The 16,513-nt window shown below is 30.4% G+C and overlaps 1 protein-coding gene across 8 annotated transcripts in view; it reads right to left on the minus strand.

Annotated features, from left to right (window-relative positions):
• Positions 1-1,521: 1,521 nt before the first annotated feature.
• The window catches only part of LOC106066103 (sodium bicarbonate cotransporter 3-like), a 56,824-nt gene continuing 41,832 nt past the window's right edge, over positions 1,522-16,513 (minus strand). For 5 of the 8 annotated variants that reach the window (XM_056013459.1, XM_056013460.1, XM_056013461.1 and 2 more), the window contains 7 exons: positions 15,572-15,750; positions 14,806-14,878; positions 13,654-13,899; positions 13,037-13,168; positions 12,463-12,689; positions 7,845-7,871; positions 1,522-6,632 (listed from right to left, as the gene is read on the minus strand). In XM_056013459.1, the coding sequence (XP_055869434.1) occupies positions 6,365-6,632; positions 7,845-7,871; positions 12,463-12,689; positions 13,037-13,168; positions 13,654-13,899; positions 14,806-14,878; positions 15,572-15,750 (1,152 nt within the window). In that variant the 3' untranslated portion in view covers positions 1,522-6,364. Of the gene's footprint in view, positions 6,633-7,844; positions 7,872-8,862; positions 11,474-11,504; positions 12,263-12,462; positions 12,690-13,036; positions 13,169-13,653; positions 13,900-14,805; positions 14,879-15,571; positions 15,751-16,513 lie in introns of those variants that run through there. The other 3 variants (XR_008775175.1, XM_056013463.1, XM_056013466.1) reach the window with 3 other exon arrangements.

Raw genomic sequence — 16,513 nt, forward strand, 5'->3', positions numbered from 1 at the left:
TAATACAGGCGTTACTTCAAAAAAAGATGATTATTTTAATATCAGATATGGGATTACTAATCTGAAACCTCAAACATGAAAATGAGAATGAAGACGAAAAAAAGAAGAGTATACAAGACATAAAGATGAGTTTTTGTTGACAACCTCCTTCGTAAACAATGAACAGATCGAAATGTTCATACATTTAAAACTGTTCATGTGACACCAGTTACTAAATAGAGCATCTCAAGTTTTCGGAATTTTTTCTTTTGAAATAGAGTTTTTGCTGGTCAACCTATAGTCGCAACGAGAGAATTATAATGCCCATTGACTCGACAGTCAGAACCATATTCTAACATCTTAAGGCTACACTGTTGCCTCTGAGAAATATCATATTTTACATTTGCATTCTATGATCTATTGACATATTTCGCCAATTACATTATAAGCCTAGTTTTTTTTTTTAAATCCCCCTTCTTTGTAAGGCTTTAGCCTATATCTAACAGGTTTAATTTTCTTTCTTAGGCGTTCAATGGTCTGGTAACCCTACTCTACTAATGACAGTGAGATCATGATCATGCTAATGACTTAACGAATAATAAAAAACAATAGGCCTATATTGATTATTTCAATATATAGACTAAACGTCTGCAATTGGTGACAATTTACTTTGAAAAATGAAAGTGTTAATTCGAAATTTTAATCTCAAATCTAATTTTGAATTTAGCTCTACGTATTTGAAAGAAATGAAATACATTTAAGATCAATAACATTTCCTTATAGTCTAAAAAGCAACTTTACACATTCCTTTGGTGTCCATTTTCTTATCTATCTCTCTCTCTCTCTCTCTCTATATATATATATATATATATATATATATATATATATATATATATATAATAAACATTATTTCAAATCGCAAAGAATGACGACATAAAATATATACTGATGTGGATTCTAAGCACATGGCGTTAGTTTTTCTTTAAATGTATGTTCATAAAGACTTGAGGTCAAATCGTATTCTCTTACAAGATTTTCCCTAATCGTAGGCTTACACTCCTAAGAAATTAGCTGACCTTAAACTCAGTGTATGTAATAATGAATTAATGCTAACTTGTGAAATTAAACTAGCTGACCTACAAAGCCTACGTCATATTTGACTAGCCTGTAATGAGTGAGACCTTATTTCTAAATCGAGTTTCACTAGTTTATACAAAAAACGTTTCCATTGTAATTGCTTAAAAATGTATTGCATTTGTATAGTAAAAAAAAAAAAAAGCAACAATTTTTTAGATTGTGATTTCCTTTGGATGTCTGCATGCTCGTGTGGTATGCACTTTAGACTTTTGTCTCGATAGTCCTAGGTTCGAACCTTGTCCGCCACCCAACTCCCTCGTCCTGGACCAGGATTGAATAACTTGATTCTAAAGGAACATACGAAACATTCAATGTCTGACTTTGTTAAACACAAACACTTAGAGATAATCTGCTACAAGAAAGTCACAGGACACTTTAATAGAAATTAACATTCAACACTTCATACACTTTTTTTTTTGTATTTTATTTTTCTCTCTAAATTCAGTATTGCAAAACAAAACAAAGAAAAAGAACATGACTCTGTGCTACTTCTATCACCTCTTGTCTAAACTGTAAAAAAAGAAATACAATAGCATTAGGACAAGGAAGTTCTAACTGTAAAATCTGTTGAAAAGCATTTCTACCACTGGCTAATGTCTAAATAAAACCTTAGTGTTTATCTTCACACTTTATTATGGTGTTTTCCTTCAATACTTAGGTTAACTTACTATACGAAGATGGAAATACTGTTTTTTTGGGCCTTTCTTTTTTAGAACCAAATTAGTTACAATATTATAAACACATGAAAGAATGCTGAAGAAATATTTTGTAAACATAGTAAAAATAAATTATCATTTAATAATTTAGTGATATAAAAAAATGTGTATGTCTTGTATGACTTTCATCTCATATAATTTAATTACTATAAGTTTAATTGGTTGAATTAGTTATTGACTTATTTTTGGAATTCCGGTTCTCAACTAATAAATTAGTTTATAAATGACACTTTTCTAGGTCAGTGTTTCCAAACATTCTCGAGGCCAATTCTCAACTAGATTATCTCAAAATATGAAATATCTTTATTTTTACTCATTTGAGAATACAGAACATGCTAATAAAGTTATACCTTTTCTGATTTAAAAGTTCTCTGTATACAAAAATAACTTTTACAGTTAAATAAGACAATAGAATTCAATGTTTAAGAATGAGTCTACCACAAACATTATTTACAAAAGAAACATCTTTTCAAATGTTATCAGCATTATGTTACTTCATATATATATATATATATATATATATATATATATATATCAGTGACTGTCACCATACACATAAATCTATGCATTCAATTCATAAAGTTCTACAAGAAAGAAAGAAATTAAATCAGAATTAAAGACATTTTTTTCTACTCACAACACTACCTTCTGCCTATCACTGTGGATTTCAACTTGTGAAACACTGCATTAAGATATGCAAGTGTTAGCTTTAGTTTTGTTTTAAGAAATTTATAAACAAAAAAAGTTCAAAAATTAACACAAAATATCTTGTTGTCTTAACACATGAGCGAGATTTTGAATCTTTCGAAAAGGTGTAGCTATTTACCTAACCCTTAGTCTATTGAACCATTGGGGCACCACACAGGATCTGTCAACCATCTTTCTCCATTCCTCTCTTTTACTATTATATTGACCAAAATATCACAAAGCATTTAAACTCTTATTAAAGTATGGTATAATCTTTGAAACTGTGAAATAATTTTCTTTTAAGTGCTTTTACAAAACACACTTTTTTTTGTTACAAAGTTTTATTGAATAGTTGGGTTAAACATCTAGCATCAAAATTACTCTGCTAATTGAAGAGAAGTCTTTCTACTTGAAGTAAAAAAAATTGTAAGAGATTTTTAAGTTGTTTTTTTTTATGACATGTCCCCTCAAAAGTTGTTTATAAAAAAATTTGGCTCTGATAACCTCTGACCTGCAAATTAGCCATAAATATAAACAGTTTCTGTCTACATGAAGAAAGATTATGATTTGAATGAAATATTCAACCATCACACATTTGAGTCCAAGTGAAACAGTCAACAAGTTCTAGTCCAAGTATATATGTTTTTTTCTTCCTTTAGAACTATTTTTATCCAGGTCTGCCAAAGACACCTCCCCCCAATCATGGATCATATCTGTATTATATAAGATAAGATTAGTTATTTAACCTTTGATGTTATATTAAATGTAAACTATGTCTCATCATTGTTTCTTCCTCATTAGTTCCTCAAGTAAATTAATTTATTGCTTGTTTTCCAAAGTGATTGAAACATTATGTTGCTATTTATTTAATACAAATTCTTTAATAATATTGAAATTTATTTTAGGATAGGTGGCTATTTATCCAGGAATTATAGATATCAAGATAACAAAAAATCTAGTCCAATTTTATCTTGGGGGAAAAACCTATTCAACAGCATACTATTTATGGCATACATATGACACAAACATTTTGATAGATATTTTATTTTCAATTATTTACAAGAACAATCAAATAGAATCAAATCTGGATTTCAATGTTCAAAGTGTGTGTATGCAAGCATGCATGTGTGGGTGTGTGTGTGTATGAGTTGCATCCAAGTGTTATTGGTCATGGTTTGAATATTAATACACACAATGACAAATATTATTTTCAATACTCTAAAATCTAAAACTAAAAAAAAAAACTGTTCTATAAATATTAAGACTAACAGTACACACATTTAAAAAAACAAAACTGAAATACAACCAAAATAAACAGCTGTTTTTGTTTACATTACAGCCATGTAGAAGAAATGTCTGATGACAGAGTAGTGTTATATTACAAGGACTATGTGGGTTACAATGATATGCCAAAGAAATAAGTTACTTTTTAAAGCTTTTAGTCTCTCTCATGCACATATTAGAATAGAACATTTCTGTTTAACCATCTGAACAATTCATCTAATAGTTGACAAACATGAGAACATTTGTATGACTACAAGTTTTGTGCTGTTTGTTTGCTAAATAAGAGAAATGACTCTTGTTTATAAGTAACAATCAAATAACGCACTACTATCACAATGTTATTCACATAACTATAAAACCACAAATGCTTACAAAACTCACAAGCTTAAAATGAATAAATAAATAGTCTGGGTGAGATGACAGTACACAACTTTTGTGTGAACTAAGAGACACATACAACTGACACACATCTGTGGATATCATGATGATATAGCGACTGTCTTAATACATAAGTGTTCAGCAAGGGGTGGGTGTTGCAAGAGATGTGACTAGGTTGCCAGTGGTAGTTTTTTTTAAACAAACTGTGGCCACACGTGAAATGCTTGAGAAATGAGAAAATTGTTTTGGCGTAATAAAATATGAATCAATCTTGATATGAGAATAACTGTTGAGTCAGTTCATAAAAATGGTGAATACAAGTTGAATGCAAGTGTCATCTAGCCTAGTCATGTGAGTATCCTCTAGCTCACTACACTATAGACCAAAGATTTGCACCAGTCCTTTCAAACCAAATCCCACAAGAAATATAATCATTGAAAATAATGCTTAGTAACAAGATACATATAGATAAAATATTTTACACAAGAAACGATCACCCATAGGAACAAACAAGTTTGTTATATACTCAGAAATCATAACAAAGTAATTTGGTGTGATTTCACACACAAAATGGAACTTACACTTGGGAAATTATATGACTTCCACTTTTCAGTTTTGGTTGAAATAGATCTAGTCAAGTAATACAAAGTTTCAATGTAATTATTCTGCCACATTATGAACACTGGGAAAACATTTTTCATTCATATATTCATATTGGCTTAAGATGAAAGATGCACAATGTCTTGTTTTTTTTTTGTCACAAAGTTTAAACATGTAATTTAATTTTCTATTAAAAATGCAATAAAAAAAAAAGATTCAATTATTATTATGAGAATAATATAAAAAAAAAGAAAATTGGAAATATTTTTTAAAATATTTAAAAAAAAAAGACTTTCCTTGAAAACAACTAAATATTAATTGAGTTGATTGGTTAAACTAAAATAAATGAAATAATGATAGTAGGTCTACATGTGCTCTTATAAAATTCTTGCGGGTAAATCTATTAAAAACATTAGGAAGTACTAAAAAATCTTCAATATAATTTGTTTGTGTACATTTTGACTTTTCCTTGTGTTTTTATTTCACACTGCAATCTACTTCAATATTTTTAAAACAGATTTAGTATATTTGAAGGCAAACCAATAACTGAAGCCTTCTGTTAGAGGTAGGCTGATATTATCACTAGCTCAGTAACTTCAGAAAATAACATAAACAAGTTTACAATAAGACATCAATTTTACAAGCTAAAAACTTGATTATCAAGTTTGCAATCAACACTGAGTTTAATCAAAGAAATAACAAGATTTGTATTTTTTTTTAAAAAATCACATTCAAAAAGTCAACTCTTCTTCTTCTTATATAATACAGTTTTGAAGTGACACTATCAAGGTGCATAGGCCCACACAAAGAAGGTAGAATTTAAAATTCCAGTCATCAAGACTATTAGGGAAGATATTTTGGTCAAAGCTTCATTAAAACAAATAAGATAATCTTATAATGAAAGAATGTTTTAAAAAGGCAATCTTTAAAGAGTTTCAAAAGAAATTTAAAAAATACACTTCTTTTTTGATTAGTTCATAGTTATTTTCACACACAAAAAGAGTAACAGTAATTAAAAAAAAAACACAATGTTAACAAAAAACAAATATTTAAAGGCTGTATTCCTACAACTCTAATGCAAAGCTTTGACTTTGAAAGTAAAACACATTTCTCACTAAAAAATGTTACATTCAGTATTTGAAATTAAAGTTTACTTATTTGATACGTTATTTTAAGGTTTATATATAGTCTAGCTTCAGGTTTTATATTTGTATTATATTTGTTTGCACATAGAAAGACCTATACATCTTGGCTCTAAGTCTAAGTAAATACATTTAAAATTATTATTTTAAATTAGTACCAATTTTCAATCAAGATCATTATTGACATAAAGTCTATGCTTGGTTTATTCTTCATCTTCACAACTTGAATACAAACTATTTTCAAATGAACAAAGATACAATCCAATATCTCCCTTTTACATCTTGATGATGAAATCTGAGAGTTGCATTTTCCCTTTTGGTGTTGACACCAATTGTGAAAGTGAACAAAAAGACAACATTAAAAAGTGAATGCAATAATTTAAGATGACTATAATGAATGTATCACACAAACAAAGGGCCTCTATCCATCACTACACACAACTAGCATTGTGCATCGCCTTCCCCTGAGTCTCTGTCGGGTGTTCTGGCATGGACATCACTGGGTGGGTCCACTACTATTTCTGGTGGTTTGATCAGCTGGTCTCTCTCCTCGTGGTCTTCATGGTCATCGATATAAAACTTGACGGGCATTTTTTTCTTGGATGGAGAGGAAGTTAGCGCAGCTGCTCCATGCTCCTCCGTCTCTTCTTTGACACCACCCAACAGAGGCTTGCTTCCATTCCTCTTAGAACTGTGTTTCTTCTGCTTTCTGAAATAGTAGTCAACAAAAAGTCATCAATACAGTCAACAGTGTTTTTTTTATATCAGCATTAAGGAATGAATTTACTTTTAAATGACATCAAAAGTTAAGACGAAATTTATCAGACAGATAAAAAAAATTAACAGGGGCTGATTTAATCAACATGTCAGTCAATTTTTAAATGTTCTTCTCATGTTCTAGTTTGTAACTCGGTGACAAGTTCATTGTTGTTACAGTACAGAGTAATCAATATACAGGTACTACAATAATTAGCTAAAAGATGGTATGCTAATATGCTTTCCAATAAGTTTTTAAAGGTTTTGATTTAGTCATTAAATAAGATGAAATTGTCTCAGGTTCGGTATGAAATTGTCTCAGTATGAAATTAATCTCAGCTAATACAAAACAAATGAATTTAAAGAGAAATATTTTTTTCAACCACAAAGTGTTATTGTAATATTTAGAAAGCTACTGTTCTTACTCCAATTCCATGAGCATATTGAAAGGCTATTTGCAAAGTAGTTACACTACAGTCTATTGATTTGCCATTTAAAAGCTTCAGTTTGACAAAAAGCTGTTCACAAGATTTTAGCAAATAAATTTTTTTTAGTTATAAACTTCTAGTTGAAAAAAAAAATGATTTTAAGACACAGAGAACAAGAGATTCATAAGCAATACAAAAAATATAATAAGCCTACAGTAGCTACTATCACTGATAATACCTATTTCATTTATTTATTGATGGTTGTTAAAATTTGTGTTAGGTTATTCAAAGTTTACTTTTGTCTAGTGACCATTAATAGTTGAGTAGAAAAAAAAACACCCTCAGAGAAAATACTTTTTCTTACTGTACTTTTCTTTAAAAAAATAACAAAGAAACTTATCAGTCCCTTGTATTCCTTCAATCAAATGAGTACATCACTAAATATTCATACATTCAATCGAATGTTTAAAATAAACTGATAGGAAAATGTCAGTGGGAGGCTAACTACTTTTTTCTAATTGCAAGCTCAAATTATTTGAAGCCTCTTGATAGCTAAGAATTAGATTAGACTTTAAAAAAAAATGTGTTACATAAATTTACTGGTTATAAATATTTTAATAATAGTTATAATTGTTGTATAATAGTTATAATTGTTGTTATTGCTCTTATGTAACTGTTATAAAAGCATTAGAAGTCATCAGAAAGAGCAAATATTGAACCATATGTACACATCTCACCTAGCATTGTACAATAAATAAGGATTGCTGTAACAAGAGAATGAATGAAGTTGTTTTATCAGTTCTTTCTAAGCCCATAGTGAAATTATATAATCTAAAAACACACTATATACTCAAATAAGAGATGTTAGCCATGGCTTCCTATTCATAGAGTTAATAAACTAAACATGCAAACATTTCTTTATATTTGGACATAATATGAAATTAAATAAACAAATCAAAGATTTCCTCTCTATTTTAGAAGAACAATAAATCAAATAAGTAAAATTATCATGCCTTAAATGAAAGCTGTTCTAATTAGAACAAAATTAGAGGGTTTTTTATATAAATAATTTACATACATATATCAAAACTAATATCTATATACATTCTGATATGTCAGTTGCAAATAGTCTGCGGTATAAAAGAATTTTTTATTACTGTAACAGTGTCACGTACAAATTTAATATCTGTCAATATTTTTGTAACATGTCAAGAAATAGTAACTGGAAGTATTGTCTCATGTTGATTACAATGTTCTTGATACAGGGCACAAACCAATCTAAGATGTGTATCTAAAACTAAGCATTCTGAGCACATTGAGATATTCACTTTAAGACTGACACAAAACTAAATCTAGTGATTCAACTTTAGAGACACATACAGAATATAATAAAACAATTAATTTTGTTTTTGAAGAGAGTTGAAAATTCATTTTTTCAGAGGAACAAAATAAAACAGGAAACATACAACAAAAATAAATTGCAATAGTCATGTAAAGAACATTTGAATTCAAAGCAGATGATGATGTGTCCGTGCTGTCGACAACATAATCCTGGTGTTACAACAGCGTCAGATGTCATACATGTCAATGAGATACATTATCACAGAATTGTTGGATCAAGCAGTGTGAAGAATGACTGGATGGTCATGCAGAGGACCAGAGTTCAGAAGAGTGCAAGCATAAACAACAAAACTATTTAAAAGGGCTGAACACTATCAGGCAGGCTACTCTGGAGAGACAGCATCCAGAACTTACCGCAGCAAAGCTGATTGGACTACCAGCTTCCTCAGAACTTTCTGTTACATCATTAAGCTGGTCCCCCGACATTTTCTGGCTACCCAGTGACATGCGATTAGCACTGTGGGCATGTCTATACAATTATTAACATGCAAATTCTTTTAAGTTCTATGTTAATAATCAATTTAGTATTAGGAAAAAAACTGTACTGAATCTCCAAAGTGCACTATTGCAATAATCATGCAAGAAGTTATTAAAAAAACAACATTTGTTTAAATTAGTTTAGTATTATTTTTATTCTTTTGGACAATTTTAGTTAAAATAAGGTTTAAATCATGCTTTTATTGCTTTAAAAAATCTGGCATGCTTTCCTTAGATTTTTCTATTGAACCTAAAACTACTGGGACTGAAAAGTATTAGGCTAACATTTTACCCAGGCCCAAAAATCTGGCCATTTTAGATTTTTGAGATAGTCTTTGATAGTCTTTGATTTGTTGACTAATGAAATAGCCACTAGATTGTTCAAGATGTAAAACAGATTCACAATTTAGATGAAGACATTTTAGAATGAAGTGGCAAGGATATGGCCCAAACTGGCAAGAATTATAATCAAGTAGTAATAAATCGACATGAAAAAAAAATTGACTGATTTATTATTTCTTATGCAAACATTATTATGTGCAGAATGTTTCATTCCAAATCAACATTGCTTTGTGTCATTATCAAGTGACTATAAAATAAGTGAAAATGTCAGCTCAATTTCTGTCAAGCCAGAGCTGTATTTTTAACTCGAGGTAATAGTAGAAGGACCTCAAAGTTAAATCATCAGCATGTGCAGTTTCTGCTACACTTTAAACCTGTAGGATACAGCAGCCAACCACTAATAAAATATAAGGATACACATTTGTATACAAGTTGTCTATGCAAATACAAAAAGAATGTGAGCACTAACAAGTTTTGTGTCAGTCTTTAAACCTACCAAGTGGATTTCAAAGTGACTTTCTAAAGTCGCTTACAAAAACACAAACCAAACACATTGAAGGAAAGTGACAAACTGGCAAACTTCTTCCACTTCTACTAAACCTTGAAACTTTCAAAAATCATCAAACAGTTCTTTCCAAAAGTCTCCTAAATGTTATCCAAGAAATAAGCCAATAATTTAGCCCTAACACCAGTATTAGAAATTGTACTGTCAAAACTTGGAGTATGAGCAGCTTGGTTAGCAAAACATATAGCGGGACAAGTAAAAATAGATTTTAAAATTGACACAAGCATAAACTTACTTTACAAACTCTGAGATTGTACAAATATTTGACAAATGCTTATTTAGTTATTTTTTCCTACTAATTAACTTCAGAATACCTAGACATAGGGAATGACAACATGAGAGTGAATTTAAACATTATATAACCTTCAACCATAGTGAAATTTTTTTTTTTTTGTAAGGCTCAAAAATTGGTAAAAGAAATATTTAGGCCTTCCTCAGTGTATGGTTCTCTTGATTTAATTATGTAAAAAAAAGGCTAATGCTAATTATTTTCTAGTATGTTCCATTTAGTCTTTTTATTATTGTTTAGTATATAATGCTAATAATTGTACTCAATCTTTTAAGCTTTATTTAATGATAACTGTATTTATATAATATTTTCTGCTTTTAAATACAGAGGCTATATTGCCTTTGCAAATGAATAACTAAAAGTTTGTATGTTTATGTAAGGTATAAATGTCCAAAACTATCCAAAAGGCTCACAGTCCAAGTATTGACCATAATAAAAAAAAAAAGCTAAATATACCTAAAAAACTTCCATCCATCTAGACCATCACATCTTTTTGATCCAACCAGAATTAATTAACTATTAACTGACTGATTGGCTAGTGCTTGTTTGTATTCCCCACCCCAACCAAAAAAATAAAATCAAAGATTTTCTGTGATAGAAATAGTAAATAATAAGAACATTATGAAATTAGATTTATATTTTTACGAAAAAAAACAACATAGTTAACCCCTGTACCCTAAAAAAAGATGATCTTTTCAAATGATAACACGCAGTACAAGAGCAGTAAAGTCTTCATCCTTCTTGTCAGTTAAATGCACTTTTGGAAGTGATCGTTTCATAGAATAGTAGAAGTGTAAGTCAAAATTTAGTCATTAAATACCCCATAAAATTTAACTGAGTTTTAACTTAATTTAAATACTTGCAATGACATCAATTATAACAAAACTATTACCAAGTTTTGAAACAAAAAAAAGGTATCTACATTTTTAACAAGATTTATGTTTAGCTTAACATAAGTTTCTGATAAAACATTGGAAGAGTAGGATCCACTAGAACCTTAGTGACAAATAACTGATCATCTTAGCCAATTCAGAGACGTATTCTAAATTTAGAACTCTCTCTTCCATCCCCCCCCCCCTCTACTTTTCAGCCTGTATAAAAGGAACAATTAATTTGGTTTTGAAAACAAGTATATTTGGTTACATGACTTAGAAAGATATACTAGTTCCAGTAGTTTCTGCTGGATATAAACACTTCTTGTTTCCCCATCAACTGTTATGTTAGTCAAATGTTTGTTATGTTTTAATGAACAAATTAGTAGTCAATGAAGTGAAAAGATCACTCACCTATATCTGATCAGTGAAAGAGGTGCAAGAGGAAGGCAAACAAAAACAGGAAATAGATTTAGTCAAATAAACATTTCAAAGAAACAAATATCTTTTAAAAAAAAGATTACAATAATGACTTCTATTCTAAAGTCTAAGTCTAAACAAACCAAATTAATGCATCAAGTGCAAATACATTATTGACTTTGTCTCAGATTAACCTTTACATTAGATGATAACTTCGACTAACGAATTTTTTTAAAGCACATAAACAGTGTTTGGAAGAGAAAGTCTATAGTTTTATTGTGATTTTTCCATCTTAACTTAAATAGCTTGACATAATAAAATACTACAAATTTTTATTTTGGTCTAATTATTGTCAGGTTCTATATATCAGAGAATAATTCTGAAGTTGATACACTATTAGAATACAGAGCTGATTAGGGCTACCATACATCTATTAGCAAACATTTTTGTCATTGTTAAATTTATTAATTCTTTGCAAGTAACCTTATTTACTGATAGTTAAAATATTGTTCTTACATTTCAATATTTATTCAATATTTAGTTTTCTTCTTCTCATGACTTTCCCATGAAATTAAAAAAAAATCACCTTAAAAAGTAAATCATTTGAAATATGCATCAGTCTCCACTATTGATTTTTGATCTTGTCATGTTAAGACAGAATCTCAAACCATGGAAACATATGAAACTAATTGCAAGCAAAAATTCCTAACTAAAGTGCAATTCAAGAAAAAAAAAACAGTGGGAGAGAGAGAAAAGAAAATTGGTTGATAAACAGGTTCTTAGTTCCAGCTGAAATATATATTTTGAGCAATAATAGTAACTTCATGATAGACTATTACTTTGTTTAAACTACTAAGGACATTTTTTTTCTAAATAAACTTTAAAGTTAAAATTAACTGCAGCATTTAAGATAAAACTTTTTCACTCTGACGAAAACAAACATTTTGAAAACTTAATTTTTAACATTAAAAAATGCCCAACCGACATACTTTTTAGAACTACTCCTATGTCCATTCTCTTCTTTAGTCTGATTGGCCAGATTGGAAGAGGATTCATTGGACATAATGGATTTCCACATGGCTGTCTTAGACATCTCTTCTGATATATTCAACACATCAACATCAGCTTTAACTGTCCAGTTTTCACTAGATATTTCACCAAAGCCCAGAGCTGCCAAGGGTATAGCAGTTGAGTCTTCAATAAGAGATCGTCTTTGCTGAAGATTTAGAAAACAAAATATTATATTCTCATCTTTAAGAAATTTTAACAAGCAAGTATTAGCGTATTGACTATATACATGTAAAATTCCAATAACTTACATGAAAAAAATAAATAAAAAGGATCATCTTAGTAGAGTTAGTAACTACCCACAGTTATATAGAGAGACACTTATATGGTTTATGAAAAGAAAATTCAGCAAGAAGGAAGATTGATGTGGCAATACAAGGATTTCAGGTTAAAAGCAGTGTACTTTACTGCTGCAATATCAAAAGCTTATGGAGGAAGTAGGCTTGTAATTCATAAAATACACTAGTTGTACATAGAACAAAATCTGGCCAGTACCTCCTCAAGTTTCATCTCTTGATCCTCTTTCTCCCTCTTATGTGTTTCTGGCATAATGTCATCCAACCACTTGAGTTCTTGTTGAGTGAAGATTTTGTCCATACCCTTACGCACAAAACACATAGCTAGAACCTGTAGCAAGACAAACAATACATTAGTTAAGGCAGAAAACTACATACATTTAAATGAAAGGAGGAAAGATGGTTGAGAGAACTTGTGTGGTGTCCCAATGGTTTAACAGACTATGGGACAACTGAAGGTAAATTGTAAAATTTTAAAAATTACTTTTTTTTAAATTTGGTTATTTAGTTTTACCACAAAAGTCAATTTTTTTCTCAGAATTTCCATTTTACCTAGCTCACAAAACTAAACCTTTTCTCTTCAAATCATTAGTAGGAAAAAAACAACAACTCATTTTTATTTTGCATTAATTGTAAGAATCTATCAGTGCAGCCACAATAAGGATTAAAGATTTCAGAAAAATATTTTAAGCTGATGATGCTAGAAAGGGAACACAAAGAAGTTCAAATTACTGACTCATTTAAACAGAGCACCTGTTATAAATCTGTATATATTAGTTACTACTTTAGTGATTGGCATTTCTATCTAAGACTCACCATGACTGGGAAAGCTATAGAGATCACCTTGATAGACTTGATGGCCCACAGAATACTTAAACATATCACTTGGATGGCAGTGAAAATGTGCACACGGTTTGTCTTGACGTGGCGGAGATACAAGAGGTCAGGTTGATACTTTGGAGGCATGAGGAGGATCAAGATGCGGTCAACAAATTGCATGCCCCTGAGAGAGGACACACCCATGTATAGGAAGACACCGAATAAAACTGGCATAGGAATAAACTGAGAGAGGAAACATAAAAAGCATGAGTTTATTCACAACACAAAACTTGATAGTTCAGGGCTACTAACCGTAAATTAACATATCCCCTACTAAACAAAAGTCAACATATTTAGGCTACTAAACATCCTTACATTTTCAGACTATTCTAACTGAATTTGACTTAAGAAAATATGTGGCTTTCTATAAAAAAATTAATAAAAATTTTCATTTAATATAAGTCCAACAGTCGACATAAAAAAAAAGTAAACTTCCCCTTTCAGACCTTGTGGTCTAAAGGGCAGATGATATAAAGGTCATCTGTTTCTGTGGCCTATGGTTTATGAGGGTGTCATGTGGCCAGCACAAAGACCAACCACCTTTACTTGTGTCTGTTACTAGTTACTTATGTAACTAATGTCAGGTAACCATTAGAGCTGGGTTGACTCAGAGGCACCCAAAATTAAAAATCCCAGTCTTCCCAGAATTCAAACCCAGGACCCCCACTTCAGAAGCCAAGCACTTTACTGCTCAGCCACTGTAAATTGTTAATGTTTGATGGACATTTCAGCACTTATGAACATAATAAAAAATAGTAATTAATAATTTACCCTATTTGTTATGAAAAAATAACTATTCAATAGTGATTTGTTTAGTGGCAAAAAGACCTCACGGAGATTAAAATAAATGGGGATGTTAGGGTTTTAAAAAAGAATAAAGTTACAATTATTTATGAAACAAAATACAGTAGAAAAAGTTTTTGTAAAAAAAAACACAACATTTTTAAACATAACAAATGAAATGATGAGCTTTGTCCACACAAAAAAGTTGCTCATCTTCTTCAGCATGTAATATACCAAAGTGTGGGGATAGAAACACTTGCCTAATGGTGTTAATATCAGTCTAGAGGTAAAACTATTTATATTCACCTTGAGAACAGAAGTTAAAAACACAGAAACTCCAATGAACAAAAATATCAAAGTGCCAGTAACTCTTTGTTCTCTGAGGAATAAACATAAAAACTCTATGATAATGCTGATTTTGTAAATATTTATAAGTATAATAAATTTACAAAACAAACTCAGTAAAAGCATGGTCCAGAGGCTAAGTGCGCTTGAACTTGGCTTGGCTACCTATAAAGGGGGCTAGAGGTTCGACACCCGACTCGGGCAGAGTTGTGTTTACTGAGCGCCTGAAGGCAGCACAGAAAAACCTCCCAGATACCCCCTCCCTTCCACTGTTACACAACTGAGATTGGACCAAAGCATTCTGAGCATGCTATAAGCATGAAAATAGTGCTATATAATTTATTTATAATTTATTTATTGGGAGAAAAAAAAGCTATTAAAGAGAGACAAATCTCTACTTTTATTTTCAGAGAAAAAAAATAAAAAAATATTGAGCTCTTGTCCACTGATTAAATAGTAAGTAATGCTAATGTGAAATTTCATCAGCTGTCTATTTAGCAAACTGGTCTTGCACAGTACATATATTAACCAACCCCACATGGAATCTCAATTTTATTCATTAGCCTTTCTTTTCAAGAAATTTGGAGTTCTTTTTTTTTTTTTAAATCTATTGTGCTAGAACAACTATTGTAACAGAATAGTACAGACACACAAAAGTCAATATCCCTATTTTTCTAAGTCCTAAAGACAATGTCTCTACTACTGGTCATATTGCTACTGTCTTCACCTTACTCCCAAGAACTTTGCACTTTCTCCAGGAGCAGAGCACTGAGATTCTTTCTTTAAACTGTTCACATGGTTGATGGACAAGACTGTGGCAGCCACAAACCAAGGCAGGCCAATGAAAGAGCAGATAACTATCAGAGTGGAGATGACAAACAAGTCGAGGTGGTAGCCTCCTCCTTTCTAGAAAAACAAATTCAGAAACAAGCCATTCATAATTCTGAAACATTATTGTAATCCTATGGAAATGTATAGCAGGTGTGTTAAAAAGTCAAGTTTCTCTTTGAGAGCCAACCCCCAATCACTTGTATCCAATGTTAACTTTACAACATTGTGTATGTACGTAATAAAATAATAAAAATACAATTTATATAGCAATGTTAGAAAACATTAAGTAGGTTTAAGATGCTATGAATAAAAGGCAAACTAATTACTAAGTTTTGAACCGCTTAATGTTCTTATTGTAGTGAAGCATGTGCTCCATGGGAAATGTGTTCCAAACCTTTAATACATTACAGTGCTTAAAAGACCAATAAACGTTATGTAGCTCTTTAATTTCAAAAAGCAAATATCTTAGTCTTCCATAAGTCAAACGAAATATACACAAAATAGTTTTAAGACAGAAGCATTTATGTAATATATATACACAATAGTTTTAAGAGAGAAACATGAACATATATAAATGTTCAACTTTCCCTTGTTTTTATCTTAGTATTCTTGTTCTAGTGACTTGTTCAGAATTGGGACAGATATTAATTCCCAAAGAGATTTACTCATCTGCCAGATCATATTTTTAGTGAGAGAGCATCAGCTACACTTCCAATTCTACTACTGCATGTGTAAAAATACTCTTTTTTAAGTCAATACTACTTTAATAGATCCTCAACACAAAATTTATTCTAATGCTCAATTTTGGAACTTGATACATTTCTATGTCATTCATACT

Source organism: Biomphalaria glabrata, chromosome 16 (genome assembly GCF_947242115.1).
Source record: "Biomphalaria glabrata chromosome 16, xgBioGlab47.1, whole genome shotgun sequence".
Taxonomy (NCBI): Eukaryota; Metazoa; Mollusca; class Gastropoda; family Planorbidae; genus Biomphalaria; species Biomphalaria glabrata.